A 21,598-nucleotide genomic window follows, 5' to 3' on the forward strand; every position below is an offset into this window, starting at 1 on the left:
TAGAAGATAAGAGATTGATGATCTAAATTAATTTATTAAGAGTAGAAAGGTAATTTTATATCTAACATTTATATGAGAGAGAATGTAATAATTATTATAATATATTATAGAAGTGTATGGTAAAACAAGTATTAAAATAAAACAAATAAAACAATATCTCAAGCCTTAGATTATGGATAATTTGATGCACGAATATTCACGAAACAATTGATCAATACTAGAAAAATAGCCTTTAATGATACCAAAATTATGACACACGCATATACGATTACACGCAACTTTTGGTGTCATAAAAAAACTGTCATAACTTGTAAAATATGAAGGGTTATGACACGCAATTTTTGGTGTCATAAAAAAAATGTAGTGTAACGCGGAGTACACTTACATTTGCGTGTCATCCTCAAATGTCGTCTTATAATTTTGTTCCCCATATAAAAGCTTATTTTTTTTTTCAATCAGATCGAAGCCTATGCTTTTTTTTCCAATCAGATCCAGAACGAAGCCCCAAAACCCTATAATTTTGGCAACGAAGAGGAGCTCCAAATTCGAAGCCCCAAAATCGAACAACATCGTCTAAACAAAATCGAAGCCCCAAAATCGAAACCCTAAGTGTAAATGTTTTTTGTTTACACATTTTTTTTTGTTTTGTTTATTTTGGGTTTAGATCGATTGAATCAACGATTTGAATGATTGATTGATCGTAGCAAAAAAGATGGCTGATAGAAATTTTGCAAATAGGTGCATAATTTTCCTTTATGCTTCAATTAATCCTAATTATTAAATAATTGTTAGTTATGTAATTAGGGCTTAATTAATTTCAAATTTTTGTTAGATATCTGAAACCAATACCTCAATACTAGTTACCCATACATTGATTTTTTTATATTTTTTTTTTCCGAACATTAGATGTTTTATTATAGCAAAACTAGCGAGAAGCTAGACAAAGAATACAATCAAGAAAGTAAATACAACCAAGTACAGAGATTTGAAGTAAAACAGAGTGCAAAAGCTTAGAGACTGAAATTATTCCAATGAGGCCACTTGACGTCGGATTTGTTTGATCGATTCGAGAGCCATAGGAAGCTTGTACTTTTAATTTCGTTAACGGCAAAGCAGAGAGATGGTGTTTTGTTTGAGAAGACACAGTCATTCCTAATCTTCCATACTGTCCAGCAGAAAGATAGGTTCCCATACACTGATGCTTTTACTTATAGCCTTTTCTTAAAACCTAATTAATAGGGGTGTAAGAAATCAACTGGAAAACTGAGAAAACCGGTCCGAATTGAACCGCGTGATCCGAAACCCGAAAAAAATGAAAACAAAAAAACCGATGTGTAACGGTTCGGTTACGGTTTTCAATATTCATTACCCGCGGTTAACAGAACTGAACCGAATTTTGATATATACCTACATATAATCATATATATGTATATTTACACATATATGTATTACATTAATACATAATTTGCATATCTATTTAGTTAGTTTTTTGTATATATATGTTGTCTAAATATTAACAATTTTACTAACTTTTTTTTCACAATCTATGATTAACTTTGGATATTCTAAGTAACTTTCTTTTATATATATATATATATATACTTATGATACTTTTAAACAGAAACTTGGATTGCATAAAAATAACGTTAGAAAAAAGTAATTCAAAATTAGATGTAATGTATATTTATTTATAAAACAAATTATTAATGTAGTTAAATAACTATTATACATTGAAAAATTAATTAATACAATATAATATGACTATTATAATTGAAAACTTAAACTTTATATTAGCATAACTTTAATAAATGGTTAACCGAAAATAAAACCGGAATTAACCGACTTTTTCGGGTAACCGATTTGCGGGTAACCGAAATTAACGGTTCAAAATTTCTAACTAACCTAAACTAACCGAAACCCGAAAAACGGTTCGAAATTTCTAGCTAACCGAACCGAACCGAACCATTTACAGCCCTACTAATTAATGTCGAGTTTCTGTTTTTTTTTTTTTTTAAATCTTGAAAGTTTATATAGATATATATTAATTTCGTTTTAGGGGTTATTTTGAATTTCTTCTTCTTCTTGTAATTATTTGCTTAGTTTCCTGAAAGTGTTGTTATATGTTCCCATTTTCAGATTTAACAATTCGATGGCGGATGAACGCATGAGCACGAGCACGAGCAATAGTCACACATATGGTATCACATTGCAACGTCTAGTTGAAATGGACCACATTAAAGAAACACTAACTGGTTCCTTTTTTACTATGGTAGTTTGTATGGGGTTATAGTTGTGAGCCTTTCTTCGTGTGTTAATTTCTAGTTGATGATCATCGTTTCAGTTTGGAATTAATTCTGTGCAATCACATGAATATCCAAGTTTTCGTTTTTGATATTTGCCAAAAAAAAGTAGTAAACTTTATCTAATTGTTTGCGTGTTTTAAAGTGCCAGCAAAAGACCTATACGGCATATGTTGCCTTCAAAAATCTGGAAAAGACTAAGCCATGCCCCATAAAGTACTGCAAAAAATGCCTGTTAAACAGGTCAGATTGTTACTTTGTTATGTCATGTTTATGTTTTCATAGAAGTATATATCTTGAAATTATTTTTTTGTTGATGCATATGCTTCATCTTGAGTTAGGTACGGGGAAAAAGCTGAAGATGTGGAGTTATTGGATCAATGGGATTGTCCCAAGTGTAAGGGTATATGCAATTGCAGCACGTGCATGTATGTTTGTGAACTTATACCATATTTACTTTCTGCTTTTTTTGAGATTATAATGAAATTTGAGAGTTTTTTTTATAAACCATAGGAAGAAACGTGGTCAACAGCCCACTGGTCAGCTTGCCAAAATGGGAAAGGCAGGTGGATTTTCTTCTGTGTTGGACTTGATTGATGCAAAAGGTGTTCAAAATGTTAGTAATTACAAGAGAGCAAAAGGAACAACCGCTTCACCAAGAAAGCTAGATGTTGTAGCAGAGGTGTGACTCTGTTCCCTTTTTTACTTTTCTATTTACAAGAGTATACCAGATGTGGGTTGTACTTGTCACTTTAAATGTTCAAGGTGTTTTTGGGTCAACTAGGGTAATCTTTTATGGGTTGAAACATCAGGTTGTGTTGAAGCACTTTTTATATGAGATTAACATTATTTTTAATAATTTATTAGAATGCCAAAACTTGAATAATTACAATGACAGTGTTGCCTTTTCTTAAGAGGAAAGGTTTAAGAAGTTTATGTATTAGAATTACTCGGTACGTTTAGAGTAACTCCTTTTTAAGTAACCTTTTTAGAGTAATTAGCAACTTTTGTCCCTATGGTATATCAATACCCTGTTTTGTTTTCACCAATATTTCAATACCCTGTTTTGTTTTCACCAATATCTTAAGCTCATTTGACCTTTCTGATCATATGTTGAATTTATTTGTGAAATCTTTTGTTTAGTAGCTCCTTGGCTTGTTATTTTGCTACTTTGGAGTTTGATAGCTAGATATTTTGTAAAGTTAAGGTTTTTTAAACACCCTTTATTTGTTATTTACGCAGAGTTGATGAAATCCAAAGAGAAAAACAGAAAATGCCCGATTCTGAAACTTTCAGTGTGGATATGGGTGGGTATGCTCTCTATTATGGAACTTGCAATACATAGTATTTTTGTGATGATCTTTGAGGCATCGTCTTCTTGTGACATGCTTAATTTCTTAATATGATTTGCAGGTTAGAGGTGCAGTATTAGCACTTAGATATAATGAGCAATTTCCCAGGCTTCCGGCTGATTTTGAGGTTCCTGCACAACGTAGCTTAGACATGTTTGATTTACTGCAATTTGTGTTCGGTTTTTAAATAACTTGTGGTTGTATGAAACACATTATTTTGATATATATAAAATGCGCTTTTTTGCTATTTGTATATTTATTTGTATTATGAGATTAACTGTAATTTAATGTGTTAATATTAGTAATTTTATAAAAAATATTATTTTAAAAAAAAGAAATTTGAACCATGACATGCAAAAAAAAGTGTCATAAAATAGTGTTATAAAAGTATGTCGTAAAAGGGTGTCATAAAAGCGTGTCAAAACTTTATGACGGGTTGATTTATGACACAAAAAAGCGTGTCATCTGATCTCTTTTATGACATGCAATCGGTGTCATTAAAGATATTTTCTCTAGTAATGGATGCACGATAATTTTCATGATGTATGATGATTTTCAGTGAAAATAAATATATTGTTTTATTTGTTTTACTTTAATATTTGTTTTTACCTAAAACATATATATATATATATATAGTAAAAAGATAAAATGAGAACTAAAGAAATGTCGAGAATTACGAGAACCATATTTTATTAATTGTGAATAAGGGTATAATTGTACTTTAACAATTAATATTTAAAATAATCCTAAAAACAAGTCCTAGAATTATGGATCTAACGGTTTCTAATTCAAAACATCCGTAAATTAAGTATTCTTATGCATATTTCATATACATTATGGTTCATGGCAAGTGTAAGATACAAATTGCCTTTAAAGTAAATATACATGGAATACAATATACAGAGTAGTTCATAAATGATTTAATTTAAATAAATAATAGTTAATAACTAGCATATATTATACTGTTCAAATAATAATAATAATAATTAATATGCATAAATAATAGATGGTTTTTTAAAATAAATAACGAAACAAATGAACTTTTTATGATTTTTAAGATATTTTTTTTGTTATATTCACATGTGTACCACTTGTAAATAGGGTCATTTACATGTGTAACACTTGTGAATTTGGTTATTCACATGTGTACACGCTAACGTTTGCATGTGTAGCAACTAAAATGTATATTTTTTTACAATAAAAAGAATACTTATACGCTTATAAATTGGATTATTCACATGTGTACGAAATAAAAGATATACTTTGTTATAATAAAAAAAATTTAACTGAATAAGGTAATTCATATGTGTACAATACTTGTGAAATTCGCCATTCACAAGTGTACAAGCTAACACTCACATGTGTACCAACTAAAAAATAAAATTTTTTTCAATAAAAATATTATTTATATTTTTCTTGATTAATATAATAAATAAATTGTAAAACAAAAAAAATTTTGAAAAAAATATATGCATCAATAATTATTAATATTAATTAATATAATATGAAGTTAAGAAGAAGTTAGACAAACTTTTAAAATGTGAGTTCCATGATTTTCGAACTAACTAAACGTGTGTTTCGTTTTCATTTTTTTACTCTTTCATATTCCTATTATGCCCTTAACTAATTGTTATCTATTATTAAATTAATTTGTATTCAACATTATTACATAAATGCCATCGACTCATTTTAACCATTGATTTATTTAATCTGATAGTCTTGATTAGTTCTCGCAGTTCTCGACATTTTATTAGTTCTCACAATAACTTAACTCTATATATACATATATATATATAGGGGTGAGTTATTTTGAGAACCACTAAAAAAAAAACGCGAGAACCAATCTCAGCCCTACATTCATCAAGATCAGGAAGGGCATGTTTGTCATTATTAAAAAAGTTGTCCAACACTCTTTTTCTCTCTCCTCTTATTAAATCAAAAATTATCTAAATCATTAAAAAACTTTTATCTCACAAACCATACATCGTTTGACGGAAAAAAAAGCATGAGGAGTCTTGAAATTTCGTCCTCCTTCATTAGAGATGCGATTCGATATACTTTTGACGACTTTTTAAATTTAGCTTTTTTTTTCATCACGTTCATCCTACACATGTGTAAGTACAACCTACACATGTGTAGGAAAGACCTGAAAGTAGTGAGTTGTATAACCTGCCCATGCGTAAGTACAACCTGCCCATGGGTAAGTACAACCTACACATGTGTAAGTTACTTATAAAGTTCAAAAATGATGCGGACGCATTGTAAAACCCTAAATGCTAAACCCTAAAGCTTAATTTCTAATCCGATGGGGAAGCTACTTTCTAAAAACCCTAAAAATTCTAAACCTTAAATGATAAACCCTAAAAACCTAAAACGGATGAGGGTTCCCGCTATAGGGTTTAGGGTTTGAAGTTGTAGGGTTAGCTGACTTCAAACCCTAAACCCTAAAGCTTAATTGCTAATCCGAGAGGGACGCTACATTCTAAAAACCCTGGAAAATCTAAACCCTAAATGCTAAACCCTAAAAACCTAAAAAGGATGAGGGTTCACACTCTAGGGTTTAGGGTTTGAAGCCCGAGGGTTACGGCTAACCCTCGACCTTCAAACCCTAGACCCTAGAGCGGGATGTATTAGGGGTAAGTACAACTTGCCCATAAGTAAGTACAACTTACACATGTGCAAGATGAACGTGATGGAAAAAAAAACGAAATTTAAAAAGTCGTCAAAAGTATATCGAATCGCATCTCTAATGAAAGAGGATGAAATTCTAAGACTACTCATGTTTTTCTTTTCGTCTAACGATTTACGGTTTGTGAGATAAAAGTTTTTTAGTGAATTAGATAGAATTCTATTAAAGTAAGAGAGAAAAAAAAAAGGAGCTAGCGAAAATACACCTCTAGTGTTGAAAGGAGTTTTTTTATTTTTAATCTTGTTCATCCATTTTCTTTGATCAAAAGGTGTATAAGAGTTCTTGAGTTCTTTTTTTTTAAGAGTTCTCAAATAACCCCTCCTATATATATATATATATATATTATATGATATATTATATATATAGGAATTAATTTATGGAGTGGCTTACAGCCCACAACTTTGTAGCCACCAAAAAATATCATCATATATTTTGTGTGGGGTTTTTGAAAAATCCTTTCCGTGACTACAATTCCTTTTCCTTATCTCACTACTCCACTCCACTCCACTAATTTCAACTCCTCTCGATCTTGTCACTTCGTTTGTGTCATTGACATTCCACTCCATTAGTAAATAGATAAACCCCCGGCCGGTAGTTTCAATTTTCTAGTTTCTACATTCTATATATAGTTGTAGCAAAAGATTAATTGTTATTTATTTATTTATTTATTATTGGAATGGCATTAATTAGTTAAATATACACACTATTTTAGATATTTGTAAAAAATCTTGCTAGGTATTCGATCTACTCTCTCGTTGGAGCATTAAAAAAAAAGGATCAATTATATTTCACAATCTTAATGGAAAGGCACCATTCACAATTCTTTCCGTTAATAAAGTACTATTACAACACCCTTACAATGCGACAATGGTGGCAACGATTGCGTTGTGACGTTGATTGGGTAGTGATTGTGGCGATTATTGGTGTTGGTGGTAGCAGTGAGTAGTGTAGGTTGATGTAAATGTAACCGATGTAAATGTAATAGTGAAAATATTATGAAAGTTAAAAGTTTCGAATGCAAATTAGTAAGATAAAGACTTATGTGGTAAATTAGTTCATATAAAAAGTTTATTAAGGACAACTAGCATGGTACCCGCGCAATGCAACGGCGGTGACGGCGATGGCGGTTTAGTGGTGTCAGTGAGGGTGACTGGTGGTGATGAAATCGACAATTGGTGTCGAGTGGTGTAACCGTGTAAGTTGATGTAATGATGATAGTGGAAACATCTTAGAAGATAAAGACTGATAGTGTAAATTAGCAAGATAAGAGTTTAAATTGTAAATTAATTCTTTAAGGACAAATTTGGTAGTCTCCAATAACCCTTTTTATAGGGGATGTTTATTAAGAGTAATTTAGTACTTTTGTATCTAACCATTTTCTAATACTTTCTAAAAATAGGGGGATGATAATTACTATTATAAAGAAGAAGTATAGATTAAGTCATTTTTAACATCTCATTTACTTAATTATAAGACTATGGTTCCATCTTGTTTTGCTGGAGGTACACACATCCCTCTTCTCGGTGTGGAGTGATATACGAGAAATAAATGCTCAGCCTGAAATGACTTAACAACCTCAAAAACCTCCTACCCAATTGCAGCAACTGAAAAACCCAGCGCTAGCTCCGCCTAGACTTGCTTATAACAACGTATTCATTAATCATAAAATAATGATCATAAAGAAAACTCACAAGATGAAATTGTAAAGAGATATATTGGAATCAAATGTCATCCGATATTAACAAGCTAGATTTGTCATTTCTCATATACTAATGTTTGTATACTAAATTACTAATTTTCTAGATACTTGGTTTTTTATAAAAATACACAAGACCATGGTTTTGCATTACTACCCACAGATTCTATTTGAATATGTATAATATATTCATTATTATAATTACAGATTAATTTCTAAGATAAAGATAATAGCAAGTTGATGAAAAGTTTGGAATAATATTCTAATTTATAAAAGGGTGTTTCTTGATACTTGAAGTGGGTCGCGTATAGCCATGCACATAGAGTGGAATTTGTTGGTGTGGGGAGATTTTCCACGCACGCACATTTCGTAAGCAAAAATTAGGTTTCAAGTTTTATCCAATAATTTTCCATTATCAGTTGTTCCCCTCAAATTAAAGACTATGCCATTTAAGATCTCAATTCGGTTGTCTTTTTAAGTTGTTAGAGCACCCGCGAGCATCATAATAATGTCACATCAAGATTAGTAAGTAACTGTTCAGTGCCGCTTTCCGCGGGTTTTGAACCCCAATACCTCGACGGTGTATGAGGGGGGTTAAGATGTAGGCAGACCTTACCTCTACCAAAGTAGAGAGGCTGCTTCCAGTTTCTACCTAAATGATAGAAAAGGCCCTCCAACCTTTGTATGGGATGAGGATTGAACCCATGACCTTTGTCTCCAAAGATAAGGGTATTTACTACTAATCCAACTATGCTGCTTAATGTCACATCAAGATTATTTCCTCAAATCACAGTTTTTTCTCATGATGCCTTATGTGTGTGTTAATAATTAAATATCTGAGTATGCGGTTTTGAAATAATAGATATAAGTAACTTGCTGAAATGCTATAATTCGTACATACATATTATATATAATTCGAAATAATACACGCATTGCACGATGATTGAAATCAAAAGCTGATGGCGATACGACAGTCGACTTCACCAATTGCTGGTTTTGAATTATTAAACATATGTATATAGAAATTGTATTTGTTGTTATTAATAGAATGTTTATAATTAAAAACTTGGTAAACCAATACATATAATACGAATACATATCTCTATATATAATAAAACAAGATTGTTTTTTATAGGTATTATTAAAAAGATTTTGATATGACAAATCCATATTTCACTTAAAAATTCTTTTTATTTAATTATGATGTCATATATATATATAAATAAAATAGCAATAGGTCTTTACATGTTTAATTAAAATATCAATCATTTATTTAAAGAATAAAAAATCTCTCTTATATAATATTATTACAAATAAAATGTATGTTTTTTATTTAGTTGATTTATTAACTATATAATTATTGTTTTAATTAAATTATTAGATTTATATCAAGTTATAATATTTTAAAAACATATATTACATAAAAATATATAATTTATTTTATATTTTAAAATTTTAATTTACATGCCCGGGTTAAACCCGGGTTGATTAACTAGTAATACGATAAAAGTGGATATGTAGTGGCTTATATGTACACAAGTTTAGATATAAAACTTTTCGTATACTAATTTTTTAATTTTTTTATTAAATAATGAATAAAAAATTGAGCCCATATTTTATGGATTTAAATATTAAGATGTGAAGGATTCCCATTTCTTATATGATATTTTGACACTAAATAATCATTTAAATATAATAATATCTAAAATATTCAAAATTTAAGACACAACAAATGTTATATGTGTTATATACCAAATATATATGGTATGTAATTAACTACGCAAAATCATGCTCCTATATTTAGGCTTCATATTCTCTATATTGGAACATACCTTGTAATTGTATACAGTAGTGACGAACATTTTCTACTCTCAGTCTCCTTCTCTTTAGTCTTTATTTTTTAGTTCTTCATATCATCATTGTATAACAATATGAATTTTGTTGATTCAATAATAAAGTTTATAACAATATGAATTTTAATTTGATAAATTAATAAAGCCGAATATTATCTTCGACACACACACATATTGACTATCAGCCCAGTCCAATCCAACAGCAATAAATGGCTTAAACCATTTGTCTATACTACCTATATAAATAAACTACCCTCTCTTCCATTCAACTTTCTACCTTTAAATTACCTAATATACCCTCTACACTTAAACTACCTTTACACACCTTATCCTTAAAATTCCAAAATTACCCTTAATAAAAAAAAACTCCACAATTATCTAAAACCCCTATTGTTATAAAATCACCATTAACTCTACAATTATTGCTGAAGGTATTGTTACAGATAAGAAAAAACATCTTAATTGTCATAGATTATATTACAAAATGTTTAAACAATAATTACCTTTTTTATAACTCACGAAATTACGAACCAATTATGTCATTTGTATATTCGTATTATATTTTAATCTTTGACTATTTATTTTTTTAATTGCCTTAGTCTCCTCTCATACAATTGTAAGTGATTATTTTTCATGATTAGTGTTTGCACTTCATTATTTTTTGCACCTAATATGCGACTTATTTTTAGAATGATATATGTGGTTAGATCTTGCATTGATGCATCTCATGAAAACTAAACGTTATAAACCGTTACAGTGTCTAAAGCGTTATAGATCGTCGCCGCTGCAACGCGCGGGCACCGCTCTAGTTTAAGAAAACTTGTATTGTGTTTATAAATTGGGAAATAATTGTTTCTTTTTCCAGTGTGAGACAAGTTGTGTTATATACAAATAAAGAAAGTTCCAACAGTTTGGCATCCAATTGTTAACTTTATCTTCATCTTTGATATTAGACTTATTTACACAAATCAATTCTATATATTTGTCCAATGAAAAAGAGTAACTTTGTTTAAACTACTATATAAATCAGGAGTGAACAAAAATAAAACCGTAAAACAAAAAAACAGATTGAATTCATGTATTATAATTGCAAATCCCAATAGAATTATTTTGGTATTAATTGATCTTACATTTGTCACATGTTATAAGAATTCATGTATTGTACTTGCATAAAATCAAAAAACACCCCTCAAAAATTCAATTCAAAACAATATACATGGCCGGAAAAGAGGTGTGTCGTGCCAACATTCATTATGTTTATATTATATATTATATATATATATATTTAATTTTTTTTTATCTTTACACCCTTATAAAGCAAAAGGCAAATGCTCCATTTTTAAAATAAACTATTCCGTCTTTGAAATACTCCCTCCGTCCCATTTTAGTTGTCATGTTAACTAACTTTGACCGTAGATAACTTTGTTTGTGTCATGTAACACTTGATATAAAATATATAAATGGATTGGCTTTTTAATATACTTTTCGTTCATATAAGTTTCATTAACTACTATATAGTACAAACAAAGTTATTTACGGTCAAAGTTATTCAGCATGACAACTAAAATGGGACGGATGGAATACTAGATTTGCCCTTAAAATACTTAATAAAATTATTTACAACATACCATTCTCAACCTTAAAAAAAAAAACTACTTCCCAGTAACAATCATTATATGTTAGATATCTTTTTTCTCTTTTGAACTTTTAAATATCTGTCATTGAACTGTATCTAGATTGTATAGTAAGTTTTGCTTTTCGCTCGCACGCATCCAAAGCCAAGGAATTCATCACCAACCACTCATTTTCCTATCCCAGCTGATTTAATTTCTTCTGTCAATTATCAAACTAAGATCGAATACATTGATCGTAAGTTTATCTAGAGTGTTTTCTTGTTCTTACCGATTAGGACAACCACCTCCGTTCACATAGACTTTATTTATACATGCATATCTTTTTATCTCTAACTTAGTTTGTCTTCTTGCAATAAACAAAAGAACTATTACTAGATCATGTACCAATTTTGCATTTCGTCGATCAAAATCTTCTTTTCTGAAAATGCTACTGGAATATGTTATACTATATCATAATTCATAACTCATAAGATATGTATCCAGACCATTATTCTAAACAAAACTCATCTATTGTATATATACATATTAAAACCAGGTTCTTGATAATAATAATAAAATGGTCTATATATATTTGATGAACCAAATGCTAGTTTTGTACGCAAATAGTGTATATTCTAAACTTTTGGGTCTTCTAAGGTCTCAAAAGTAAAATATGTAACATGTGATATCGAAATAACATACAAATGTCTATTTTTTACAATATGTATCCGAAAAGCTAAAAATGATGCACACTTCGACCAATGCTAGCGGTTCAAAATGTTCTTATTTAATAAAATTGAAAAAAAAAAGAAAGGCATCAAGGATCTTTCTACTCGTAGGGTGGCCACTAATAGCAATTCATTAGATTTGAACAAGACAAAAGATACAATTGATCTTTTAAATATAGCAATAATGCACCTTTAAAAAATATCACAAAGCCTTCTGAATATATATTATATGATATTTTTGTTAAATGATGACATACTCTAAGAAAATGCAGTTGATTAATTGGTTGTATTAGAGCACCTCAACAAAGGTTAATGAAAGGCCTTTTTTTGAGTAAAAGAGGTTATAAAAAACTTATATCGTTAGATACACACATAAAAAAAAACTTTAGAAATTTTTTTATATTGGACTGAATAAGTTATTCCTATATTTAGTTAATGATTTGGTTAGTTGAATTGGTACCTGGACTATCTACCATATTACTGATTTCATACTTATAACTTTAAAATTACTCTCATCATACCCCAACTTATCAATTCTCCACACGGATGATACCTGACCTGACGGGCGTCAGTTTGGCCGTTAAGTTGGGGTATGACTATGGTAAATTTTAAAGTTTTAGGTATGAAACCAGTAATATAGTGGAAAGTCCAGGTGTCATTTATGTAATTAACCATTATTATTATTATTATTATTATTATTATTATTATTATTATTATTATTATTATATTATTACTATAATTTCTTGTAAATCCTATTAATTTCTAATGCAGGTGATGTTTTACTATTATTATTATTATTATTATTATTATTATTATTATTATTATTATTATTATTATTATTATGGTGGTTGTTGTTGTTGTTTTAATTACACAAAGTATTATTTAGGAATAAATAATTTTAAAAAGTACATTGATATTTTTTGTAAATATTTACTTTTATTTTATAAAAGAATACTTTATTTTTATAAAAAAATATTGTAAATATTTAGTTTTTTTTATTAAAAACTATTAATCAATCAAATTATAGATCTATGATGATTTTATTTATTTCATATTTATTTATTTTTTATTTAAAAAAAATAAGTAAATCGGAAACAGTACATTAATTTCATGTAAAACATTGATAAATGAACGTGAAGTCTTGAATGGATACCACCACATGGAGTTGATTAAATCTGTTTTGAGCTGATTCAAACCTTACATAGTAGTTGTACAGGTACTAATGCAATACAAGAAATTATGATATTCTTTCCGGTTCACCCCTTTAAAAAGAAGATTGAAAAATATTTTTATAAAATAAAAACTTTGTACTAAAAATGATCTTTTATAAAAGAAAATATTATTTTATTAAAAAATAAATTTTATAAATAATAGTTTTTGAAGTATTAATAGTTTTTAATAAAAAATTAAATATTTACAATAATTTTTTATAAAAATAAAGTATTCTTTTATGAAATAAATATAATTATTTACAAAAAAAATATCGATGTACTTTGTGTAATTAAAAAAACAACAACAACAACAGCCATAATATAATAATAATAATAATAATAATAATAATAATAATAATAATAATAATAATAATAATAATAATAATAATAATAATTACATAAATGATATCTGGACTATCCACCATATTACTAGTTTCATACCTAAAACTTTAAAATTTACGGTAGTCATACCCCAACTTAACGGTCAAACTGACGCCCGTCAAGTCAGGTATCGTCCGAGTGAAAAATTGATAAGTTGGGGTATGATGAGAGTAATTTAAAAGTTATAGGTATGAAACCAGTAATATGATGAATAATCCAGGTACCATTTTAGTAAATAACCCTATATTTAATTAAAGTTAAAAAGTAGGACAACTATATACGAGTATTAAATAATAGTGTATGTTAGATAACTACTATTTTAGTATAATCAATTCATATACATTGAAAAGTTTAAATACAGCAAAGGCGGTATATGGGTTATTATGAATTACACACTCGAAAATATGAATTATTTGTATTTATATATGTAAGTGTGAAAAGATTTTAATTTCTTAAATATGTGCACGGTTTTAAAGGAGTACTTCTCACATATTTATAAGTATGAACTCTTGACACATTATAAAGATGTGAAGTAATTTATGTGAACAAATGGAAATTTGTTGTAGTATAAAAATGTGTCATCAAATGCTTCTTTGTTTCTTATCTTAAGTTAAATATTTCAAATTATTATTATTTACTGTAATAGTATAAGATTATTAAATGAATAAGCATTTAATTCGATCGTATACACTGAAAAGTTAAAATGCAAAAGAGTCTTAACCTACGAAGCTATATGGGCTCTCAAGTTTGATGTATCTATCCTGTGTGCGTCCTTGCCTGGTTCTAGGATGACAATGGGACAGGTATTGTCGGTGATCCTCATCCCCATCCCCGGTTTTTACTTATAATCCCCATCCCCATTCCCAGTATCGGAGAGATCTTTTTTCGAATACACATATAAATTTATTGTAGCATAAGATAAGTAATAGAATGTATAATTTGACTTTTTTATTCTATATACAAACTAACATATTTGTTAAATAAATGAGAAATTAAATATAACACATAAAAGGTATTAAACAAGAACTTGTTAACATAAAATAATTCTAATATATAAAAAAAACTTAAAGTAATTTTAATAAATTATATAGTGTTTTCGGGTTCAAATATGGGGATTGAGAATTTACGATTTCTCATCCCAATCTCCATTCCTATCGGGGAATAGAATTATATCTCCTTACCCGTTCCTATCCCCGGTCAATTCGGGGATTCCTCGGTCAAATTGATTACTGATATCGAATTTCTCATCGGATACGGAATTTTTGTCATCCTTAAATGGTTCCGCTTGTCCAGGTTTTGAATTGGTTTCCGAGGTATAGTCCCAATCTTCATTTGGTTTTCAAAACTGGTATAAGGATATGTACGGATCCCTAGTATTCACTTCTATGAAGGAAAACATATTTATCTATATCTATATTATCTTATAAAGCATTTTGTCTTTTTGAAAATCTCAATTCATGATTTGAATTACCTAAAATACCCATATTCTCTATTCATAACTTTAAACATCATTAGCTAATATAGCTACAATACCCTTAAATCTTAACCACTCATTTTTTCTCCCATCTCTTCAAATCTTAACCACTAATTTTTTTTCACTTTTCTCCATAAATCATTTATTCATCTAATTCATTCAAAATATTTTATCTCAAAAATCGTATATCGATAAATTATAAAAATTGTATGGGTGTTCTTAAAATTTCATGCTATTTCATTAGAGATGTCATTCAATATACTTTCGACAATTTTTTAAATGTGAGGACGGAGTCCGTATGGATAAAGCATTTGGATATCACACTCTATGACTTAAATGGCTTATCACACTCTATGACCTATCATCCTTACAGTCTCACCGCTGCAATGCGCGAACACTTTCCCTCGTATCAAGATAAACTAGCTAGCTAGCTAGCAATAAAATTTAAATGAAAGTATAAAATAGCTTTTAACCCATATGTACAAATTTCGGCCATCTTTAACGACCATCGTGAAAACGCCGTGGAAGGCCAATTGTGATTATGGCCGACATGAAACCATTAAAGGTCCGCGCAGAAAGAAGGACGCTAACCGCTTCGCAATGAAGTTGCTTGGAATGAATGATTATTTATTATATTATTTTTTTTCCCTTCATTTCTACCTGTTGTCAACTGTATATCATGTATATGGGAATATGGATGTATGTATATTGCCATGTTGGTATGGTGTTTGATCATCTATATATGCAAACAATTATGTATATGTGTTTGTATATATGGCCATAGCTCTGGAATCGTTATTTTTGACTAGACAACTAGACTCGAAATCTTGATTTTTGACTCGAAACGTAACTCAGAATCGTAAGAGTCAGGACTCATGATATTTGATAATATATATTTTTATAATTGTATATAAGTATTTTTTTTTGTAGAAATATAGTATTTTATTTATATATTAAGTTAAAAATAAATTTTTTTATAAAATAAATTAAAAAACTAATAAATTATTGTGACTCGTGACTCGAAACACGACTCGGACTGACTCACACACAAAAAAACGAGTCATGTTACGAGTTTGGAGCAAATCCGAGTCATTCACCGAGTCGGCTTGTTTATACTTTGTTTTAACTCGACCCGTATAAGTTTAACAAATATGTATATATGTATATGGCATCCAATCCAAATAGACAATATACGGCTCTTGAACTCATGCTATATTCGTTACCAAGCCCAAAGTATATCCTTGAGGTTATCGTGATGAGAAAGAGTAAAAACTTTAAACTAAAATAAGTTTATTGTCTTATATATAGTAATTCATCAAAAAAAAAATTCAATACAAATCAAATCATCTTTAAACAAGTCATCAGTGCAAACTTTTGATTCGGTATTATCCACAATACTAGATTTTATAAAATTAAATTATATATAAAAGTTAATTATATATTAAAACAAATTCATTGAGATGGAGCAATATATTGAAAACGAAGTTCGACATATTTTTATTTTTATTTTTTTCTTTCACGTACATTAAAATGATATAAATTTGTGATGCAATCATGCAAACAGATTAGATACCCTGCTTATCAGATCATTATATTTATACGTAATATAACCAACCCAAAATTTCAAAAAAAAAAAAAAGGAGTTAGACATTATCAAGTAGATAACGGTCAACGTGGGTCATATATATATGGCCCTCTCTCAACATGGAATTAATTACGTAAACCGCGTAAAAAACAAGTAGCAGAAACAGAAGAAAACATGTACACGTTTTTAAATATGTTGCATTCCTGCTAAATACGGAATTGCCGTATTTCTTTCCATTTGTAACTACATTAAATATGTTTTTTGCATTTAAGTCCTTTTTAAACAATTGAAAGATTCACCACCCTCATAAATGATGTAAAAATTAGATAAATTTAGAAAACAATATTATCGTTGTTGTGCCGACTATGGGCGAGCGAATGTAGCATTGACAAACTAAGGCTTGGCTTATAGACGTCCTGCAGGAGCGTCTTCAACCACAAGGACGAAGAACGCTATAAGCAGCAGGAGTCCTTTGGGCTGCGTTTTCAGTGAAAAGTCATTCGCAAGAAGATCAAAGACGCACGAGAGGTGGGACCAATTTTTTTTTTTTTTCTATTTAAACACTCACCTTATTCTCATTTTAACACACAAGCATTTTATGATTTTATCACACACCATTTCATTCATCAAACACCACCAAAATTATGTCTACTTCATCATCAAGTGACGAATTTAATTTCTTAAACAACACCGTTACGCAAATGAACACACTATTTAATCCGGAGTCTTCACGGAGTTACGTGATAGAAAGACGCACCATCGACTTCGCAATGCCCAGTGAGACATGTTTGTCACTTTCCGGAAAATTACCGTTAATGTTGATTTTTTAATTATATCTAGTTTCGTAATATTTATTTTCTATTATTAGGATCGTAACTTTTTTTTAATAAGTGTTGTAATGTTTTATTCATAATAAAAGTATTTATTTAAATGGTGTTTTGTTAATAAAAATTTTTTTTTTGATAATGTGACGAAGATGTTTTAAGAAACTTGTCTTATAGACTACGGAGGAATTCTGAGTAATGAAATACTGACATTGCATTGAAAAAGTCCCGACGGTTTTGGAAAAAAATACCTCGTCATAAAATCTAAAGAAATGAGGAAAAATACAAAAGAAAGGAAAATGATGGAGAGATGGAACTTAAAATCCTGCACAAGACAAGAGTAACTTTTTGTTAAAAACATTTATTATGGAAGACAACCGTTCTATTAATAGTAATGATGCATGATACTCTCTTTAATCATTTAAAGTCCAGCCTGTCTGTACCTTTTGCTTTACTTCCACTGCCCACAACAGCAGGCCAGGGGAGGATGTACATGTACTTACGTACGGGTCAGTTTTCTTCTCCCTGTATAGCTATATATATACCATAAATCTTTCTAAAATTTAGTTTAAAAATCTTTTTAAAATTATTAGAAAATGATATATGGTATCTATTAATTTTCTTTTTTAATTTTACCATCTGATTTTTATCATGTCATCATGTCATATATGGTTAAAAAAATTATTAGACTATTTAGTTAAATGGATTAATCATTTCCCATACCAAAAATAATCTTTCTAAATAAAATTTTAACTACAAAATTATGACATGTAGTAAACTTAAGAGTTAAGATTAGGTTATATAGTTGGTAGGACCCACATGTCATGATATGAAGATTTTAAGTATTTTTAAGAGGATCTTTAAAAATTATATATATATATATATAGGGAAAAAGAAATATAAGGTTGTCTGACTGGAACCCCTCACATACTAATATTTTATTATTTTTTGTTTAATAAATAAATGCATATGCCCCCATGATTTTTATGGATTAAAAAAACAATATGTGAGTGTTTCACACCTAAGCTTAGACCTGACAGCTTTATATTCCCATCCCCCATATATATATATATATAGTAACACTCCGGTGAGAACAATCTTAAAATAAGAACGGTGAGTACATTTAAAAACATCATTTTGTTGCATTAAAAGTCCATAAAACTAACATAGTGCATAACTAATTGTCATTATTTAAGTGTTTAACAACACATTGATTCGTCAAAATAAAAAAAATTATGTTTTTTGTTGGATGCATCATTTTGATGAATATACATCCAAGATGGACGCATAAAACAAAAAACATGATTTTCTCGATTTTGATACACCAATGTGTTGTTAAACACTTAAATAATGATAATTAATTATACACTATGTTAGTTTTATGGACTTTTAATGCATCAAAATGTAGTTTTTAAGTGTTCTTATTTTAAGATTGTTCTTATTTGATATATATATGGAAAGATTATATTAGGAACCCAAAAAAATATAAGAATATTCTTTAAATTAAAATTATTTACAGTATGATTGCTTACACATGTTTATATAAATATATATATGCTTACAAACATTCATATAACTATCTATACACATTTGATCATCTCGTGAAAACATTAAATTACAAAATATTTGCATACATATGATAATTGACTTGCATCCATGTGATCATAACATTATTTGTGGATACGGTACGTGCGTTGCCCTCATCTGTTCTAAAGGGGTTGTCACCGGACGTATATGAGAATGATATGAATTTGATGGGCGACGTTCCAAGAGATGGTAAGGGTTTGATACGGCACGGGCGTAACCCTTAACTTTAAGGGCCAATCTCTTAGAGATGTTTTTTTTAATAGTTCTCACGGTTTTTATTATTTTTTTGTTATAACTTGATCACTTCATATTATATATATATGTGCGCGAAATAATAAATAATTACATGGCCAAACTAAGCAATCTTCAAATCAATATGATCAATTACATGTGTAGTTTATACTTCATTTTTCACGGGTCCCTTTACGTTCACATGCGATTTTGCTTAAAGTCGCCTAACTATTGCTAGCTTTATCCGGATAAAAGTTTCTTATTCAAAAAAGATAATATGTATGGTGATAATTTCTTGAAATGTATAATTTCTAAATTCTTGGGAAGGTTGACATGTTTAAACATCTAATTACATATATAGACCCTGCAATGCGATCATAATGTATTAATGATTAATGGCTCGGCCGGGTTATGTGGACTAAGAAATTTTATAAAAACTAGTCATATGTTCACGCAATACGGAAACGATGGTAATAACGACACAGGGTGGCGGCGGCGGCGGTGGCGGTGTCAGCAACTAAAAAGTTTACAACGTTTTGATAACCAAATAAAGGAAAGCGAGCCTATCGAACTAAAAACTTCAAAAGTACTTGGGCGCGATTCTTTGAAGACAACACAATTTCGATGTTTCCAAAGCACCCACCACCAGACAAAACAAATAGCTTGGATCATGTCTTTTTCACGGCTCGGTTTTTGCAAGGATAGAATCCACGATATGATTTCATTGGGGCAACCACCGCGTATTTGTAGTCTCAACCAAGAGGCCAATAGGGATCTAACGTCACCAAAAAAGGGGTAGTATGCAAAGACATATAACACAATATCCACACCCTCCTAGCAAAAAGGGCAGCCATGAGAGTGAATATCAACGCCACGAGAGCTAAGATTAAAATGTGTTGGGAGTCGATCCTTTAATAAACGCCAAGCAAATACGTTCACCTTCTTCGGGACAAATTTATTCCACACGTTTCCTATAAGAATATTTGGTAGAAGCTGCAAGTCGATCTAAAAAATGTCTTAGGCTTTTTACAGTGAAAGGAAAAAAACTTTTGGCTGCCTATGGTTTAGTTTTGCCTTGCATGATGGACGCATCTGAATATGATGATTGCGAACTAAATGCAATATAATCAAGCCAGATATAGGCTATATATATATATATGCCTATATACTAATGCAAGACGAGACAGCAAAACGTATTACTAGCATATCTTCAAATCCAATTGATTATTTGTTATATGTGAAAGTGTGAAACAAAATGAAAATCGAAAATGTGGAAGCTGGGATGGAGCAATCAGCAATGTATGAAGACTAATTATATAGTATGTTTATGAACCACCCATTAGCCTTATAGATATTTTTTTTAAAAAACATTTTTAATTGATAAACTGGCGGCTCTAACAACTGAACCCGTGGCTAGGGGGTATCGAGAATATCTAAGAAAAAGTAAAGTTAAAGGGGGTGGAAATGTAAAGCATTGAAAATAGAAGGTGCAGTAGTGATAAGAGTGGTACGGAGTAGGTATTGGGTAGAATAGGGGCCGGTTTAGTCTTGCCAGTTTAATGAATTGGATGGTCAACCAAATTCTCACTCTCACCCTCCCTTCCTCGCTTCCCACACGCCCTTTCTGCATTCTAACTGTCATGCCCCCACCCCTCACTCATTACACTTGCGCTACTCCTGTTTTTGTTTTGTTTTTTTATATTTTTTATTTTGGAAACGATTAATCCTTCTAACTAAATAGCCTAAAAATCCTCTTAACATCTTAAGAAGATGACATGTGTTATCCACTAATTCTCTTTCCTAAGACTAAAAATCCTCCTAACTATTAGATGATGTCATGTGGAAAAATCAGGAGACAAGATTAGGAAAAAAAATTAGTGGATAACACATGTCATCTTCTTAAGGTGTTAGAAGGATTTTTAGGCTATTTAGTTAGAAGAATTTATCATTTTCCTTTTTATTTTCCTAAGTTAAATTAAGAGATATATTTACCATGTCTTTCATTATTTTATCAATAATGAAAAATTAAAATAAAAAGGAAAAACGTGCAGAAACAGTTTTGAGTTAAAGACCA

At 29.7% G+C, this 21,598-nt stretch overlaps 1 protein-coding gene across 1 annotated transcript; it reads left to right on the plus strand.

The window, feature by feature from the left end:
• Positions 1-2,149: 2,149 nt before the first annotated feature.
• LOC122610990 (cell division cycle-associated protein 7-like) lies at positions 2,150-3,905 on the plus strand. The gene is made up of 6 exons (XM_043783942.1): positions 2,150-2,269; positions 2,446-2,543; positions 2,642-2,728; positions 2,814-2,982; positions 3,543-3,607; positions 3,714-3,905. The coding sequence occupies exons 1-5, from the start codon at positions 2,150-2,152 to the stop codon at positions 3,546-3,548; spliced, it is 480 nt and encodes a 159-aa protein (XP_043639877.1). The 3' UTR covers positions 3,549-3,607; positions 3,714-3,905.
• Positions 3,906-21,598: the final 17,693 nt, after the last annotated feature.

Source organism: Erigeron canadensis, chromosome 8, assembly GCF_010389155.1.
Source record: "Erigeron canadensis isolate Cc75 chromosome 8, C_canadensis_v1, whole genome shotgun sequence".
NCBI classification, from domain to species: Eukaryota; Viridiplantae; Streptophyta; class Magnoliopsida; order Asterales; family Asteraceae; genus Erigeron; species Erigeron canadensis.